We start from the raw sequence: 19,087 nt of genomic DNA on the forward strand, positions 1-19,087 counted from the left end.
TTAGAAGGTGGATTTTTCTGGCTCGAGGAGTTGAATTTGGATGAAGGTTGGAGACGGTCGAGAAAAAGCAAGAGAAGACTCTACTCCACGTGTTTGCTGCACCCTAAAATAATATATTAAATACGAAGTTACGCAAAAATTTAAGATTTGTTTAGTATATAAAAAGAAATTCCGTTACAAGATCGTAAACTAACAACAGTGTGAGCAATTACAAACAACCATTAACGGCAACAACGTGCGTGAAAGTATTAAAATAAGTAAAGAGATAGCGCCGCACAAGATCGAGGAGAACCAGAGCAGCCTGGACATACTCAGTGAGGCTCAGATTAAGGCCGGCGAGAACAAATACTCCACGCTCAAGAAGCTCAAGTCCGGTTCAACAAAGGCGCGAGTCGCTTTCTTCGAGCAGCAACAACAACAACGATAGCGCCAGCAACTCCGAATCGGGCCGCGACGGCAGCCGAGAAAAACCCGCAGCAGCAGAGCATCGCATCTTCAGCTACTTAATCGTGTGAGGGCGACAGTCGATCGTGACCCAACTCCACCTGGAGCAAACCATCTGCGAGGGAGCGAGAAGGAACTTGGTCAAGCGACACCAGCGGCCACAATCACCGCTGGATAAGTGCGGGCAACCATCCGCGAGACACACGACGCTTTAACGACAGGAGCGCCATCGACGGCGTGGGACAGCGAACGCTGAACGACGCATCCAGCGACGAGCAAGAGGAGGAGCCTGTCCGAGTGAGTTAGTGCGGCGGCGCCAAGCCGTTCCCTGTCCAATTTTAATGCGACATCGTCAACTCCCGACTGATGACGACCGTCATCGGCGATCGTAGATTTCTCACTCCAAAGAATTCGTAATTCAGCCTGAAAAGAAACCAAATTGAAGTATTAATAAATATAGAAAGAGAATATAATTTGATAACTCACCTGAAAACTAAACCACAAAAACTTAATTTTGAAGGCTAGAGCAATATTTAAATTAGATTAAATTGAAGTGAAGACTGTAGAAAGAAACATATTAGTAATTTAGCAGAAAATATAAGAAACATATTAAAAGACAAAACTTATAAAATCATATTAATGTAAATTAAAATTCCAAAGGCAATTAAATAAAAACATAAATTAAAGTAGAGTACAAATTAAAGTAAAATAAATCAATATTTTGTTGTAAAATGGCAGAGTAGGTGTTGGACAAAAATTCATCCAGATCGACATTTGCCTCTACGGAGATACAAATGTATAGTTGTATTTGTAAAAACAGAATATACGTGAATGATCTATATTATCACCTATCGCCCCTTCACCAAACCTCAAGAGCTCTTAGGCAGGTCAAGGTAGACATTTAAGCGAATCAAACATACATTCATTTATATACATACATTCATTTATATACATACATACATAAATATACCTATCTGTGATATCTTTACATACCATATATAATTGTCCCTACTCCGTTTTTATTCTCTTTGTTGTTCCGCCTTGTTTGTTTTATTTGCCTTTGCTTCAAATACTGTTCCGTGTAGCTGTAATGAAATTCGAATATATATTAATATTATACCTGTAAATAAATTAAATGTTAGATATTAAGAGAAATTCATGAATATATATATTAGTACTTACGTTGAACATGGTTGTGTGAGTCTTCTCAGCATGGAGGGGAGGGGGATTCGACAGCGCTACGCCGGATGAGGAGCAGCCACTGAGGTGGTGGCCAACGAAAGGGAGATGGCGCCGATGTGGCCATCTCAGGCAGGGTGGGTACGCCGGGGTCCAGTTGAGGCCCTATTCAAACACAAAATGGATCAGTGAGTAGTTTATTATTCTTTTTTTCTTTGTACTTATCGTCGTCAATAGTTTGTTTTGAATTTCCTTTTGTTTTTGCGCAATTTTCCAATTGCGCGGCAGCTGTTTTGTTTTGTTAGTGATGTGTTTTTCTGTTGTAAAAAAACAGCTGTTAATATCGGTGAAGTTATCGATTGTGCGGACTGCGGGCCAGGGATGGGACTCCACCTGAGTACCGATGAGCCAGCCGGCACGGCCCCAGGGAAGACAACCAGTCCGTAACAATATGGCGCCCAACTTTTGAAACTTGAATTCAAAAAAATAAAAAAAAAAAAAAAAGATAGTTCCATCGATGTAGTGTATGTCCTTTTGTTGAGTGGAATTGTGTTCATCTGATGACTTATGTGGTGCGATGTAGTCACCCATAATTGCGCAGCTCTGAGCAGGATTTCATTCGGTGACAGGATCCAAGTCTTAATGTCATTTTTTGTTGCAGTGTTTGTTCATTTTGTTGATGTGCGTGTGTCACTCTTACGAGGAAGTAGAGAGTTTGCAACGCGTCATCGTAGCCTGGTGGCAGCAACGAACAAAGACTGTGATAAAATTGTGATATTAGGTTAGCATTGTTGTCTCTAAGTTTCTCTGTAGTTTCTCTTCGTTGTTTATGTCTACTATTTGTTCTGTCTCATTTTGAGTGACGCTTGGATGTGTGCTGGCCTGATGCTCCAGTATCAGCATAGGCGACAGGTGACCCAGGTCGATACAGGATCGATTCTGCGCCGCACCTGCCACACAGCGGACACCAAACGTGCTCAAAAGCGAGACGGAATCAAAATAGATCTCAGGTAGCGCTCCTTGGATGCCATCCATCACGAGAGTGATGGATAGAGCATCTGATTAGTGCTTAAGTGTTTGTCCATTGTTTGAATTGTGCGTAGTAAAGCGTTGGTTAGGTCGTAGTGTGAAGTTTTTCTCTCCCTTCCGTTCGTTAATGTTATAGAAGGAAAATTTTGTTGTTGTTTGAGTTATTTATTTATTTATTCCGGTACGTGTTTGTTTTTGGTGTTTATTTATTTATTATAGGAGTTTGTTTTGATAGGTATCGTTTTCTTATATAGCAGTAGATTAATAGGGAAATAGTAATGTCGGAGGGTCGCGAAACAGATGGAGCACCGGGGAACCTGCCGCATCTAGTGGGAGGTATGGCGAGGACTCCGATGAACTTTCGTGGATTCCCGGAAGTACAATTTCCATCGGCTGAGGCACTTGTAGGGTTGGAGCAAGAGGCTTTGCAACCGGGTACTCGACCACCGGCAGTAGCATCCGGCATGGGAGCCACAACTGCCAGCAACTCGGCGGATACGGGCCGACATATCTATCCTCCGGAACCGACGGACTCAGTCCTCAAGTCGACGATAAGTGCAGCTCTCGCACAGGCCCACGCGACCTACAGGAGTTCACTACAGGAGGGTATTGCGGCATCGATACGCGATGAAATTCGCGCAGGCTTCATGGAGTTGGTGAAGCTGATGCAGGAGACCACCCGACCGCAGAGGGACGGTAGTAGTGGCAGTCAACCCGTCTTTACGCAGCAAAAATCGATGGCAGGGACAGGAGCAATCCCGAAGGTCCACAAAAATGAGCCGGAACCGCCGGTGCAGACCATGCGCGGACCGTTGCCGCGTCCAGATTATTTAACGAGCCCTGAGGAAGTGTACGATCCGCACGCAAGGAACTGGCGGAATCCCCACGACAACATGCGGTCAGATGCTGGAGACGGAAGGACCGAATTAGGTATGGTAACTGAGTCGTCGAGGGACCGCACTTACCTGAAGCTGGAACGCTGGAACGTGCGGTTCGATGGTGCCGATTCCACTCACGCTGTGGAGGATTTTGTCTTCCGCATCGAGTTCTTGCAGAGACAATACCAATGCCCATGGAGGGAAGTGCTACGCGACTTCCATGTTCTATTGGAGGGCAGAGCCAGGGAGTGGTACTGGATGCACGTGAGGCACTCGAGAGTAGATAGCTGGACTCAATTGCGTCAAGCTATGTTGGACCGGTTTCGGGGCTACCAGACCGAGCATGACCTCATGCAGGAGCTACTGCAGAGGGAACAGCAGTCTAGCGAAGGTGTAGACGACTACATCCACCACATGCGGCGGCTAGCTTCACGATTCCAGAAACCTCTCCGAGACCGTGAACTAGTGAAAATTATAAAGCGCGGGTTAAAGGAAGGCTTGGCCCGATATGTGTATGCAATGGATGTTCTTACGGTGGACGAGTTGCGCCAAGAATGTATCGAAGTGGAGCGATACATGAGCCGTCGAGGACGCTCATCACAAGGACAGCAAACCAGATATCCGCAGGGGGTCAAACCGTCAGTTTACGAGGTTGAAGTCCCACCTCAGCGCGACGAGAGTCCATCCCCGGAAGTGGAAGAGGTGGCAGCGAAGACCCGCGAGACGAGTAAGCGGATCTGCTGGAACTGCCGGCAACCTGGTCATAGTTTCCGGGATTGTATGTCCGGGACGAGGACCATTTTTTGCTTCAGGTGTGGCAAACCTGACACTTTTAGCCCGCAATGCGTAAATTGTCCGGGAAACACCTGGGCGAACGCGATGAAGCCGGGGCAGACGCGTTCGGAGGCGAGACCCGAGCAGAAGCCGGAGTGGCGTGCCAACAGGAGCAAGTAGAGGATGCGACTGCGAATAGAGAACATAAGTTTAGTATGGTTACAAGTAGGTTAAGGAGAAATTTGGTGAATGAAGAAGAAAAGAACACCTTAGTGAGAGGAAGAACACTAAGAGGCTTGCCATATGGAGAATGTGTTCGGGCATACATGTCGGCCCGAAGTAGAATTTTTGGTGAGCGGCAGTGTGAAGGGATGACACTGGCCACGAAACGCGTCATAAGGGCACGCGCTCGTTTTCGTCGACGAAGGATAACGAAGAGGCAAGTGGTGGAAGCAGTTCGTAGAGTGGAGAACACCGATCCCCGAGTTTTTGTAGACGTCGTCATCGGTGGACAAGTTTTCAAAGGCCTTCTGGACTCTGGCGCATCCGTTAGTCTGATGGGGCGAGGATGCCGAGAGCTGGCCAGTAAGATGAACTGGAAGGTTCAGCCGTACGCGTCCATGGTCACTACTGCTGCAGGAGCCAGCCGACCGATCCTAGGACGAATTAATCTGCCGGTGTCGTATGGGGACAAGTCGGAGCAAATAACTTTCTTCATGTGCCCCGATTTAAAGCAGGAGATTTATTTGGGCATCGATTTCTGGAGAGCGTTCAACATCGCTCCGAATTTGTTTGGAGGATTGGACCACCGAGAGTCACCCCGAGATGTGTCGGAAGTAGCCACTGTGGAAGTGGATTATTACCGAGGCGCGAAGATGTTGTCGAGTCTGATCCGGAGATGTGGGACCTGGAAGAGATGCAGAGGAGTCAGTTGGAAGCCGTGAAAAGCGAATTTCTCCAATTTGAAATTCATGGATTGGGTAAGACTCCTCTGTTGCAGCATCGGATACAGCTAAGTGAAGGAACCGAACCCGTGAAGGACCGACATTTCCCTCTATCCCCAGCAAAACAGGAGATCGTGTGGAAGGAGGTTGATAAGATGCTTCAGTTGGGCATCATCGAAGAGAGCAACAGTCCATGGAGCAATAGGACGACGGTCGTCATGAAGCCCGGCAAGAATCGATTTTGTTTAGACGCTCGGAAGCTGAACAGCGTGACGGTGAAAGATGCGTACCCCCTTCCATGCATCGAAGGCATTCTCTCGCGGATCGACGAGACGCACTTCATCTCAAGTGTCGATTTGAAGTTTGCTTTCTGGCAAATCGAGCTGGAGGAAAGCAGTAGAGCTTATACAGCTTTCACAGTTCCGGGACGACCGCTGTACCAATTCCGCCACATGCCCTTCGGATTATGCAACGCAGCACAGCAACTTTGCCGACTCATGGACAAAGTAATCCCGACGTCCCTAAGGTCCAATGTATTCGTGTACTTGGACGATTTGTTAATCATCTCGGCGGATTTCGACACACACCTAAAATATTTAAAACTAGTGGCGGAATGTTTGAAGAAGGCGAATCTCACCATTGGCATGGCCAAATCAAAGTTCTGCTTTAGGAACCTCAACTATTTAGGTTTCATCATAGGTGGAGGCACTTTGCGGATGGATCCGAGCAGAGTGGAGGCCATAAATAACATCCCTGCTCCAAGAACGGTCAAGGAACTGCGTAGCTTCTTGGGTACGGCTGGCTGGTATCGGAGATTCATTAAGAACTTCGCAGAGATCTCAGTACCACTGACGAATTCTCTAAAGAAAAGGAGTGGGAAGTTTCAGCTGAGTGAAGAAGCTATTGATGCTGTGGATAAATTGAAGAAGGCCCTTACCACGGCTCCTGTGTTGGTGCACGCCGACTTTAAGAAGCCTTTCTACATCCAGTGTGACGCATCGAATTTCGGAGTCGGAGCTGTTTTGTTCCAATTGGACGAGGAACAGCAGGAAAGGCCGATCGCGTTCTTTTCGGCCAAATTGAACCGGCACCAAGTCAACTATACGGTGACTGAAAAGGAGTGCTTGGCAGCGAAGTTGGCCATTCACCGATTTAGGCCGTATGTTGAAATGATGCCATTCACCGTGATCACCGACCACGCAAGCCTCCAATGGCTCATGAGTCTCAAGGACTTGACAGGGAGACTGGCCAGATGGTCACTGGAACTCCAGGCTTTTCCGTTCACGATGCAGTTTCGAAAGGGGACTGAGAATGTCGTTGCGGATACTTTGTCGAGAAGCGTAGAGGAGTTAATTGTGACGCCGGAGGATCTTCTTGGGATGGAGACGACGGAGTTCGAGTCAACCGACTATAAACAGCTGGTCAACGAGGTCACCAGCCAACAACATCGGTTGCCAGACGTGAAAGTACAGAGTGGCATGCTGTTTAAGAGAGTGACGGAGGAGTCGGTTGACGATGGAACGACCCAGTCGAGCTGGAAGCTGTGGATACCCGATTCACTGACGGCGGGATTGATCCAGAAGGCGCACTCGGACGAGACGTCAGCTCACGGCGGGGTGGCGAAAACTTTGCATGCACTGAGGAGGCATTTTTACTGGCCTGGCATGGCGGTACAAGTACAGGATTTCGTACGAGGATGTGCTACCTGTAAGGAGACAAAAGCATTGAATTACTCAACGCAGGCCGGCATTGGAAAGGAAATGCTCACCGATCGCCCATTCCAGAAGCTATATATAGACTTTTTGGGGAAATATCCACGATCCAAACGTGGGCACGCTTGGATCTTCATAGTCGTAGATCATTTTTCCAAGTTCACCTTCTTGAAGGCGATGAGAGACGCTTCGGCTGCGGATGTCGTGGACTTCCTAGTTCACGAAGTATTCTTCAAATTCGGAGTACCGGAGGTGATACACTCTGACAACGGACGGCAATTCATTTCCAAATCCTTTGAGACGATGGTCAAAGGCTTTGGAATCACCCATATGCGCACGCCTGTGTATTCGCCCCAAAGTAATGCCGCTGAACGCGTAAACCGGACTGTAATATCTGGCATAAGAGCGTATTTGGAAAACGACCACCGGGAATGGGATGCTTACCTACCGGAAATCGAGGTAGCGATACGCAACGCAGTCCATAGCGCTACTGGAGTGACGCCGTTTTTCGCTGTGTTCGGCCAACACATGTATTTGAACGGACACCAATACAAGTTGGCCAGGAAGCTGAGATCACTGTCGGATCATGCTATCACCGACCTAGAAGCCCGGGATAGACTGGCCATCATCCGAAGTCAAGTGAAGGAGCAATCTCCACAAGGCCTATGAACGCAGTCGTCAGCGCTATGATCAGCGTGCACGGCAACTTCTCCTGACGCCAGGACAAGAAGTCTGGAGGCGAAACTTCGCACTTAGCAACTTCGGCAAAGCATTCAACGCGAAGTTTGCAAAGAAGTTTGTAAAATGCCGGGTCGTTCGAGGTATAGGTAGCAACGCCTATGAATTAGAGGACCTGCAAGGAAGATCGTTAGGAGTCTTTCACAGCAAGGATATACGATTATAGTGAGCTCGACTTACCGCCTGCCGGATGTAGTGTTGGTGATCCGTTCCTCTATATCTGTTTCAATTAGTGTCGTGGGTGTAGCCTACGTTGGGCGCTGCAATAGATGCCGGCTGGTCACAAACGATCTAGGGGGGGGTATTGTTACGTTTTGGGATATCGTTTGTGCCAGCAATGTTGGGGGGGGGTTATCGATATATCGCAAGGCGATGTATCGGAGAGATGAAAATGGCAACTCCAGGGGAGGGAAATTTGAAAATTGCTCCTCCTGTTTAAATAGGAGTTGAAAAAGCACGGTCAACTTTTTTTTATGAGAGGTTAGAAGGTGGATTTTTCTGGCTCGAGGAGTTGAATTTGGATGAAGGTTGGAGACGGTCGAGAAAAAGCAAGAGAAGACTCTACTCCACGTGTTTGCTGCACCCTAAAATAAATATTAAATACGAAGTTACGCAAAAATTTAAGATTTGTTTAGTATATAAAAAGAAATTCCGTTACAAGATCGTAAACTAACAACAGTGTGAGCAATTACAAACAACCATTAACGGCAACAACGTGCGTGAAAGTATTAAAATAAGTAAAGAGATAGCGCCGCACAAGATCGAGGAGAACCAGAGCAGCCTGGACATACTCAGTGAGGCTCAGATTAAGGCCGGCGAGAACAAATACTCCACGCTCAAGAAGCTCAAGTCCGGTTCAACAAAGGCGCGAGTCGCTTTCTTCGAGCAGCAACAACAACAACGATAGCGCCAGCAACTCCGAATCGGGCCGCGACGGCAGCCGAGAAAAACCCGCAGCAGCAGAGCATCGCATCTTCAGCTACTTAATCGTGTGAGGGCGACAGTCGATCGTGACCCAACTCCACCTGGAGCAAACCATCTGCGAGGGAGCGAGAAGGAACTTGGTCAAGCGACACCAGCGGCCACAATCACCGCTGGATAAGTGCGGGCAACCATCCGCGAGACACACGACGCTTTAACGACAGGAGCGCCATCGACGGCGTGGGACAGCGAACGCTGAACGACGCATCCAGCGACGAGCAAGAGGAGGAGCCTGTCCGAGTGAGTTAGTGCGGCGCGCCAAGCCGTTCCCTGTCCAATTTTAATGCGACATCGTCAACTCCCGACTGATGACGACCGTCATCGGCGATCGTAGATTTCTCACTCCAAAGAATTCGTAATTCAGCCTGAAAAGAAACCAAATTGAAGTATTAATAAATATAGAAAGAGAATATAATTTGATAACTCACCTGAAAAACTAAACCACAAAAACTTAATTTTTGAAGGCTAGAGCAATATTTAAATTAGATTAAATTGAAGTGAAGACTGTAGAAAGAAACATATTAGTAATTTAGCAGAAAATATAAGAAACATATTAAAAGACAAAACTTATAAAATCATATTAATGTAAATTAAAATTCCAAAGGCAATTAATAAAAACATAAATTAAAGTAGAGTACAAATTAAAGTAAAATAAATCAATATTTTGTTGTAAAATGGCAGAGTAGGTGTTGGACAAAAATTCATCCAGATCGACATTTGCCTCTACGGAGATACAAATGTATAGTTGTATTTGTAAAAACAGAATATACGTGAATGATCTATATTATCACCTATCGCCCCTTCACCAAACCTCAAGAGCTCTTAGGCAGGTCAAGGTAGACATTTAAGCGAATCAAACATACATTCATTTATATACATACATTCATTTATATATACATACATACATAAATATACCTATCTGTGATATCTTTACATACCATATATAATTGTCCCTACTCCGTTTTTATTCTCTTTGTTGTTCCGCCTTGTTTGTTTTATTTGCCTTTGCTTCAAATACTGTTCCGTGTAGCTGTAATGAAATTCGAATATATATTAATATTATACCTGTAAATAAATTAAATGTTAGATATTAAGAGAAATTCATGAATTATATATTAGTACTTACGTTGAACATGGTTGTGTGAGTCTTCTCAGCATGGAGGGGAGGGGGATTCGACAGCGCTACGCCGGATGAGGAGCAGCCACTGAGGTGGTGGCCAACGAAAGGGAGATGGCGCCGATGTGGCCATCTCAGGCAGGGTGGGTACGCCGGGGTCCAGTTGAGGCCCTATTCAAACACAAAATGGATCAGTGAGTAGTTTATTATTCTTTTTTTCTTTGTACTTATCGTCGTCAATAGTTTGTTTTGAATTTCCTTTTGTTTTTGCGCAATTTTCCAATTGCGCGGCAGCTGTTTTGTTTTGTTAGTGATGTGTTTTTCTGTTGTAAAAAAAACAGCTGTTAATATCGGTGAAGTTATCGATTGTGCGGACTGCGGGCCAGGGATGGGACTCCACCTGAGTACCGATGAGCCAGCCGGCACGGCCCCAGGGAAGACAACCAGTCCGTAACAAGTTAAGAATAAAATCTTGAATCAACATTATTCTTTATATGGTCAAAAATATCTTAAATCAAGAAACCTGCTTTAGTAGGTATAAGAAGAATAATAAATAATAATACAAGAATAAAATCTTCAAACAAGATTATTCTTTTGAAGAACTAAAAATTTTGAATCTATATTTTTTCAGTCATGATTTTTTTCTCTATGTGGTTTGGTTTCTGTCACACTGCTATTTCAACGTTCACAACTAGTATATGTCAAAAAGGGTAGAAATTATGAATTTAAAATATTATGTTGTTTACTACTTAAGTTTCCTCTGCAAAGGCTTCAAATCTTTGGTCTGTCAAAAATAAATTCGTTTTAATTTTTTTTTTACTTATTTAGCTTTGTTAAGTGTATCTCCCAAAAGTGTAAGGAAATGGACTAAAAAAGTATTGACAAGATTTTTTTTTATTAAATTGTCTGTTGAAAATTTTTGAAACTGTTTAATTTCCAGCTATACTCAGATCAATGTAAATATAGTTGAGACTCTGGGTGTTTTTAAAAAAGAAAAGTTTTTCCAGCATTTTAAGTTATTGAAATCCAAATCGATGTGCTCTGATTTATTTGTACCACGGCATGAAAAAAAACAATAATAATAATAATATATTTAAGCCATAATATTCAGCTCCTACTTATTACTCATGCTAGCTTATATATCACCTAAAAATATACAAATATAATAAATATATATCTATGTACGTAAATTTAAATGAAACGTTGCATGTTGAACTAACGAAATTTGTGAACTAAAACAAAAACTCATTTGCATTCTTCTATTTTCAATGCACTGCGCTCTCATCAACTGCAAATAACAACTGAAACAACAACAACACTGACACTAACAACAACAACAACAACAACTGATACAACAACAACAACTACAACAACGCTATATGGCCAATTGGACTGTCTTGTTGCTTAATTGAAATGCGCTGGAATGCAACCGAAATCGAAATCGCAATCGAATCGCAATCACATCCAAATCTAGGCGAAGATAATATGCTATCAGATCAACCTTATCGCTATCTGACCGTTGATGAAATGAAATCCCTAGGCGACGACTCGCTGCCCATTGATGTGACCCGCGATGAGCGCATGGACTCCAATCGCATGACCCAAAGCGCTGAGTATGCCAGCGGAGTGCCGCCCACCATTGGCGAGGAGATGATCAGTCCACACAAGGCTCAGGTCTATGGATCCTCACCCAAGGCCACCGTCGATGGTGTCTACATTGCCAATGGCAATGACAACGATGAGCCGCCACATGTGGGGTAAGTGAAGAAGAAGACTCTCCATAACTATCTTCGATTACTAATGAAACTTCTGCAGTCGCAAGCTGAGCTGGAAGAGCTTCCTGGTTTCATTCCTGGTGGATGCTCGGGGCGGGGCGATGCGGGGCTGTCGCCACAGCGGAGTGCGCATGATCATTCCGTCGCGCTCCACCTGCCAGCCGACGCGGGTGACCTGTCGCTATGTGAAGCCACAGCGCACCATGCATCCGCCGCAGTTGATGGAGGGCGAGGCTTTGGCCAGTCGCGTCCTCGAGCTGGGTCCCTGCTCGACGAAATTCATCGGTCCCGTTGTCATGGAGGTGCCGCACTTTGCCTCCCTGCGTGGCAAGGAGCGTGAGATCATCATTCTGCGCTCCGACAACGGCGAAACTTGGCGCGAACACACTATCGACAACTCCGAGGAGATTATACACGATGTCATGCAGCAATGCTTTGAGCCAGAGGGTAAGCTTCCTTAACTTCCTTTCTTCTGTCAGTTATTAACATCCTCCGCTTACAGAGATCGCACAATTGGAGGAGCAGGCTGGCAATCATGTGTGTCGCTTTGTCACCTACGATTTCCCGCAGTACTTTGCTGTCGTATCGCGTATACGCCAGGAGGTACACGCCATTGGACCCGAGGGCGGCATGGTCTCCAGCACTGTGGTGCCTCAGGTGCAGGCCGTCTTCCCGCAGGGGGCGCTGACCAAGAAAATCAAAGTTGGCTTACAGGTAAACCTCTTTAAACCACGCAAAGGCGTTGCGCCAGAGAAACTACGCAAGATTAGCGTCAATCATGTGCCCAAAAAGAAGCGCTTCTCGCTCATTTGGTAAACACACACAACCATAAACACACACTAAATTCCAACAATGAAATATCAAAATGATTAGCAAGTTATCGTGCATTTAAATATATACTCGACATATGTTATACTCGTACAACTTCCGAAAAAAAAACAAATATCGAAAAGAAAGATTGACAAGTTTTCCAAACAAAAAGTTATTATACGCATTTAATCGAATATCTTAACCGCCTCTATCCAATGAAGAAGTAACTCTGTAATCGGTGAAGCCAAACTAAGTAGATGATATCTATGCACTTATATACAATCTATATTTACTATATACTCGTATATCGCGATTCAAATCAAAATAATATATACACATTAATCTCGTACTTAGATTTGCCTTCCGATTCCGATATTCTTTTTTTTTCGAATGGGGGCTTCAAATGTTATTTATGAAATATGTGCACTTTGTTTAAATACATTTCTTAAAAACAAAAACACGGCAAAAGAAAAATAACTTTATGGCACAATGGAAGATATAATACTAGTGACTTGCAATAATACTTTACTTACAACTTATACGAAACATATTGAAGATGAATTGATCATGGATCATTGGAAGGAGATATTTTCTTAAAACTTAAAACTAACTTAAAATAAATGAAAATTGTCCAATACGATACGCAATACAATACTCGTAAATAATGAAATATTTAACCTATACTATACTATATATTTATATATATATATGCTTATTATAAACTATTCAATACTTAATTATGCATAAGATTATAACAGTTTTCTGAAATGAAGTACTACCCAATAAATTTAGTTCAACAAAAACAAAAACTTTATGACAATGAAAATCTTTTCATTAATTTTCCTTTTGATTCATTAATTTATTTCCATTAAATTGCTTTTTCTAAAAAAAAGACAGTTGAAAACAATGTATATATTGTATATTTGTAAAAAAAAGGTTAGACCGTTGCAATTGGGTTCGGTTTGAAGTGCCTAATGAAGTTGTAACACTTTTTAGCCATGCCGTAAGCAAAATAAACGATTTTATAATGGCCCCACTCATGAGTTTGAGTTTGAAGAAATCTTAGCACATATTATTTGCATTTCTTACTATATAAATACTTATTTAGTTTTTTAGTTTTTCTTTGTTTTTGGTTTTCTAGTCGTTAAGTTGTAGTTGAAGTTTTTTTGAAGACTAAATTTATTGGGACATAAATGGGCTTGAACATTGTTATTGTTTGTAGTTAATCTACTTATGCTGTATTTTAAATATGATATCGAACATGTGCGATATAGACATAACATTAAATACGAATCAACAAACCGAATAAGCAAAATAAGCATTGTAAAAATCGACAACAAAAAAAAAGAAACAAAAACAAAAGCTAAACAAAATGTTCACCATTTAGCCCAAAATCCATTCAATTTTTTTTTTAATTATTGATTTGAATCATTCCAAATGCAAGAATGAGTGTGTTAAACAAATGGCGCATATTTCATATTGTATATTCATTTTTATAAATAATTTTTATGTTGTTCTTCTTTTCTGTATCTCATTTACTCGATGTAAGAAGAGTGGCCGCAAAAATCGATTTTATTTTGCCTTCAGTATAGTGAAAAATTCGTTACACTTTTCTAGGCCCAACCGGTTGATCCCGATCTCACTGCTAAGCTGCTGGGTCGCGGGGTCGCCGTCTCACCGATTGTAACGGTCGAGCCGCGACGTCGCAAATTCCACAAGGCCATCACACTGAGCATGCCCGCTCCAAAGGCACACAGCCAGGGTATGATCAATCAGTATTCGGGCAATACGCCAACGCTTCGCCTGCTCTGTTCGATCACAGGTAAGTTGCAATTGTTACCATATCGCTATCGACGACGAATCGAATCGAATCGAATCGAATCAAAACGAATCGATTCGAATCGCATCGATCGTCAGCCTTATTTTTGTGTTGTTGTGAAATGTGCTCCAAGCAGTTATATAACAATTATGAGTATCTACTTAATATTATACGTTTTGTTAGTTGATGTTTATGAGTAACTTCCTGAACTTTCCCCCCCTCCGTTTTATTCTCAAACTCTCGGGCTATTCATTTAATTCATTCCAAACTTAAGTGCTTCCTAAGTATGTTTCCATTTTGATTTATGTTCTTTAATTGTATTTTCTACTTAGTTTTTGCCTATGGTTACAGTAAAGTATTTTATTTCTTTTTTTTTTGGGTTTTTCTTATACAAATTTACTATAATGTACTTACTACATACAAAGTATCATGTACTATATATATACATGCCATATACTTATCTATATACTTACTACCTACCTACATAATGTTGTACAGTGAACTACAAATTAATAACAAAAATTAAACCAAAACCAAACATCGATCTGAAATGATTCGAAAAATGATTTGCAAATACATTAACTCGTATCCAGAGGCCCCATTCGATAGAATCAATGTGCTTGTGTCTGTGTAGTTGATGCGTATAAGTTTTTTCGGGTTTGCAGCATTTAATCCAATTCTAAAGTTGATTTAAATTAAAATTAGCCTCGTTTTACTATCGTATTTACTATCTATATTTACAATTAACGCAAGCCAGTTCAAGTAACAAAGTAACAATCATAGTATCAAATAGTAAAATAGTTAAACAACAACAATAACAACAACAACAAACAGCAAATAGCCATAGTTCAAGTCATTCTCACCTCTCATTTCAAGTCACACAGATACGCTCATGTTCAAGCTACACCCACACAAACACAAACACAGATACAGATACAGATGCAGATACAAAACTATACAGATACAGATACAGAATTCCCCTCACACACACATACACATATTCCCCTTCTTTCCCCCCTCTAACTATCTCTATCTCTCTCCCTCTCGTACTCAACTTAATGTCATGCTCAGTGCCACATCATTGTGCCAAACAGTGTTTGCTCCAGTATATATATATATTTGTTATTAATTATTATAAGTATTATATTTATGTATATTATTAATCTCGATTCGTTTCTCTATGGTTTCCCTTTTTAATGTTTCTTATCTATGACTACTATGATTTACGAAAAACAAATCACAAAACTAAATAACAACAAAATAAAACATGTACTACTTCAAATTCAATTCTTAATTGAAATCGTATTTAATTGTTCTATATAATTTCGTACTAATGCGTCATTGCATATGTGCACGCATTCCATTCTGTTTTCTCAATCCATTGAAGGTGTGTTTCGGAAAAGGTCTCTAAAAGGTAACTAAAAAAAACCATAACAAACAAAAAACTATCAAAATAAATACCAAAAAAAAAAAAAAGATTATGAAAATGTCAATAATAAAACAAAATCAATTCAGAAATATTCACAAACATGTATGAAGATTCAAATTGAAACTGTTTACAAACTAAACAAACCAAAAAAAAAAAAAAAAAAAATATGTTATTTGTTCATATTTAGTTGTTTCGTTCTATGCCAAAAATAATTAATAACAATAACAACATAGTTCTTATTGAAAATGAAGCAAACTATCAAACAAAAAAATACAAAATGAAAATTTTTGTCAAAAAGCAAAACAAATATTTGAAAATTCTGCATATTTCATTTGAAACAAATTTCTTATTCAAGAACAAATTTATTGCAAATATTTCTCAAAAAAAAAAAAATATATATATATATATTTTCTTATCTACTATATGCTTTAAGAAATATTTTCTTTTATTTCAATTAAATTATATTTTGCGTTAATTATTTTACCTTGATTTCAACCTCTTTTATTTGGAACCTTATTGCTCAAATTCGGGTTGCGCTGCGTCTTTGGGTTTTCTGTACAAAACAAAATACGAAATACAAAATAAAAAATGAAAACATACAACAAAAATAAAAAACAACAAAACAATTAAACAGAAGCTCAGGTACACTTTCTGTTGGGCGTTTTTTGACCCTCCTTCAAAGCATAGTTCCTTATGCCAAGGCCAAGTTAATGTTGTGCTTAAAAGCCAAATAGCTTATTTATTTCCAAAGTAAGCTACATTTCCAATTCACTTTTATGAACCTTAAGCTTGTCCTACAAACATTTTTGCTGCGTTCTCTCTCTCTCTCTCTCTAACTCTCTTTCGCTCTCTCTCTCTCTCTAATCTACTTAACATAATTATCCAAATAACTAAAGAATTTCTGACTGCACGCGGTTTTACTATACATAATAATAACAATTGCACAATTTCATTCCAAATCGTTTGTAGGTCTTTAATAAGAATTTAATAATAAATGCTAAAGTTGCTCTTTGGGCCATTGAAACCGTATTTACTATCAAGGCTATAACTAATTCTGCCAGACTTCATTTTCAATTCATTATATTATATTTTTATTTCCAATTTAAGATTATGATTTACTTGGAATTGTTTTTGAGTTATGGAATGTACACGCACCTAATCTAATTACAAGTAGTTTTGTTAGTTTGGTTGGAGAGTTAAGATTATAGATTTCTCATTTAAGTTAATTGGTTATCATTTGTTTAACAACAAATTACAGCATAAAGCAGAATATAGTACAATAAATATATTTACGCATTAATTCTTTTCCAAAACAATATCAATTTTGAATTTCTACTGTTTGTGGCACCAAAGAGAACTTTTCTGAAACCGAAAACCAAAAACCAAATCAAGGAAGAAAAAAAAAAAAAACAAAACTGCCAATATGCAATATATTTAAATCAAGTTACTGCTATGGCAAGCTCTAATAATATACTAAAAGATACAATATCTTTTGTTTATACTATATACATATATATATGAAAAAGTTGACGGTTTTATTGAGTTATTTTTCATAATTTCGTTGTGTAATTGTGTTTATGTTCTTCGATTGAGTTGTGTTTACGTTTTATGATTGTGTTGTTAATGTTTTTGTACACATTTTGAACAAGAAACACGTGACACGCTCACTTAATTATCATTCAATGACAAACATACTGATTTTATATTGTTTTTGAAAGTAACTCGTATTAAGCATGTTGTTTCAACTGGCTTCCAATGTAAGCGTAACAAGTACCTTTGTACCTGTAACTCTGTAAATGCTACAGCCCTAACTAATAAACTACATAAATATCTTTTGCTTGTAACCAAAGCCATAAACATATCTTTATATATATACACGTACACTATACATTTATACATATCATATCACTGCATCACATGAATTCATTTAACACACACACACAGACTACACAACAGAGAAACATAAATAAATATTCACAAATATTTCAAAATTCTACTTCTAACGCCTTATACTATACATACTCTAATACTTTTAATATCAATTCAATTACAACTTTTCAAATACTTTTCTTATCATACAACTGCTTTGTAATTATCTAAAAAAAACACACACGAATCGTATTCTATTTACAAACTATTGAACTATTTTTCAAAGACATATTTTCTGTTGACTTTTGCGTTTTCGAATTAGTTGAACAACAATTTTGGAATTACATAATAATTATTATCTGCTAATGAGACAAAAGTAGAGTTTTCAAAAGAGTTTTAAAATACTATATATACATATGTAGTCTATGCGTATACTCTTAATCCTCATCTACACTTTGCCCGCAAAATTGAACATTTTGTTTACCCAAATCCAAATCCAACCCAACCAGGCGGACCATCCCGTGCCCAATGGGAAGATGTTACCGGCTCCACACCGTTGACATTTGTGAACGATTGCGTCTCATTCACAACGACAGTCTCAGCTCGCTTCTGGCTAATGGATTGTCGTAATATTTCCGATGCCACCAAAATGGCAACAGAATTGTACAAGTAAGATAAAGTCGCTATAGATTTCTGAAGGGATTCCTAAAAACTGAACTCCAACTCCAACCTTTACAGGGAAGTCATTCACGTGCCGTTCATAGCCAGATTTGTGGTGTTTGCCAAGAAGATCGAACCCTTCGAGGCGCGTCTGCGTGTCTTCTGCATGACCGATGATCGCGAGGATAAGACGCTGGAGAAGCACGAACTGTACACAGAGGTTGCCAAGAGCCGCGATGTCGAGGTACTCGAGGGCAAGCCACAGTACATTGAAATGGCTGGCAATCTGGTGCCCGTCACAAAGTCTGGCGATCAATTGCAGCTGCAGTTCAAAGCCTTCCGAGAGAATCGTCTGCCCTTCACAGTGCGGGTCAAGGATCAGCATGCCGACATTGTGGGACGCACGCTGTTTATGAAGGAACCGAAGGTGGCCAAGGGTGAGCCGCCACAGCAACCCATCTGCATACTCAATATCGTACTGCCCGAAGCGGTTATACCCGATTCGACAACCGCGTTCTCGGAGCGCGTCTCCTCGGCTTATCGTACCTCGATGTTCAGCTTGAGCAAACATCAAAATGATCATTACATCGGCGACATACGCATTGTTGATCTCTCCAATTTGTTGGGCAAGGACTGGATACAATTGGCGCCAGAGATTGGCATCACGACGGATGAGATCGATGAGATCATTAACCACAATACCGACAGTATTGCGCGACAAGCGCAGAGCATGATTCGGCTCTACAAAGATAAACCCAACTATGAAATACTGGCACTGGAGACAGCGCTCAAGAACATTGGACGCGATGACATCATGAAGAAGTGCAAGAGTGGCCGACTTTCGCATTCCCGGGAGTTCGACGAGGCTGATCTCATGAAGAACTCCGAATCCGTCGAGGAGTTGGTGCGCAGAGAAAGTATGTAATCAG

General features: G+C 41.1%; 1 protein-coding gene and 2 long non-coding RNA genes across 30 annotated transcripts in view; 1 reads left to right on the forward strand and 2 right to left on the reverse strand.

Moving 5' to 3' along the window:
• LOC117571165 (ankyrin-3) overlaps positions 1 to 19,087 on the forward strand; it is a 78,893-nt gene that overhangs the window by 24,393 nt on the left and 35,413 nt on the right. For 13 of the 21 annotated variants that reach the window (XM_034253193.2, XM_052006116.1, XM_052006105.1 and 10 more), the window contains 6 exons: positions 11,271 to 11,553; positions 11,612 to 12,018; positions 12,074 to 12,285; positions 13,999 to 14,203; positions 18,008 to 18,167; positions 18,237 to 19,075. In XM_034253193.2, coding sequence (XP_034109084.1) covers positions 11,271 to 11,553; positions 11,612 to 12,018; positions 12,074 to 12,285; positions 13,999 to 14,203; positions 18,008 to 18,167; positions 18,237 to 19,075 — 2,106 coding nt within the window. Of the gene's footprint in view, positions 1 to 11,270; positions 11,554 to 11,611; positions 12,019 to 12,073; positions 12,286 to 13,998; positions 14,204 to 15,587; positions 15,615 to 18,007; positions 18,168 to 18,236; positions 19,076 to 19,087 lie in introns of all 21 variants that reach the window. The other 8 variants (XM_052006115.1, XM_052006103.1, XM_052006106.1 and 5 more) reach the window with 1 other exon arrangement.
• On the reverse strand, positions 130 to 10,122 carry LOC117571170 (uncharacterized). 8 transcript variants are annotated; one of them, XR_007955140.1, is made up of 5 exons: positions 10,024 to 10,122; positions 1,627 to 1,788; positions 1,438 to 1,564; positions 931 to 1,004; positions 130 to 867 (listed from the first exon to the last, which is right to left on the reverse strand). It is a non-coding gene; the product is annotated as an uncharacterized LOC117571170 (long non-coding RNA). The 8 variants fall into 8 exon arrangements; XR_007955139.1 differs by lacking the exon at positions 10,024 to 10,122 and adding an exon at positions 1,845 to 1,862; XR_007955142.1 differs by lacking the exon at positions 1,627 to 1,788 and having other exon boundaries at positions 1,438 to 1,529; positions 9,806 to 10,114.
• On the reverse strand, positions 5,326 to 7,565 carry LOC117571171 (uncharacterized). The gene is made up of 5 exons (XR_004572425.2): positions 7,405 to 7,565; positions 7,017 to 7,345; positions 6,186 to 6,953; positions 5,886 to 6,108; positions 5,326 to 5,835 (listed from the first exon to the last, which is right to left on the reverse strand). It is a non-coding gene; the product is annotated as an uncharacterized LOC117571171 (long non-coding RNA).

The sequence above is a fragment of the Drosophila albomicans genome, chromosome 3 (genome assembly GCF_009650485.2).
Source record: "Drosophila albomicans strain 15112-1751.03 chromosome 3, ASM965048v2, whole genome shotgun sequence".
NCBI lineage: Eukaryota > Metazoa > Arthropoda > Insecta > Diptera > Drosophilidae > Drosophila > Drosophila albomicans.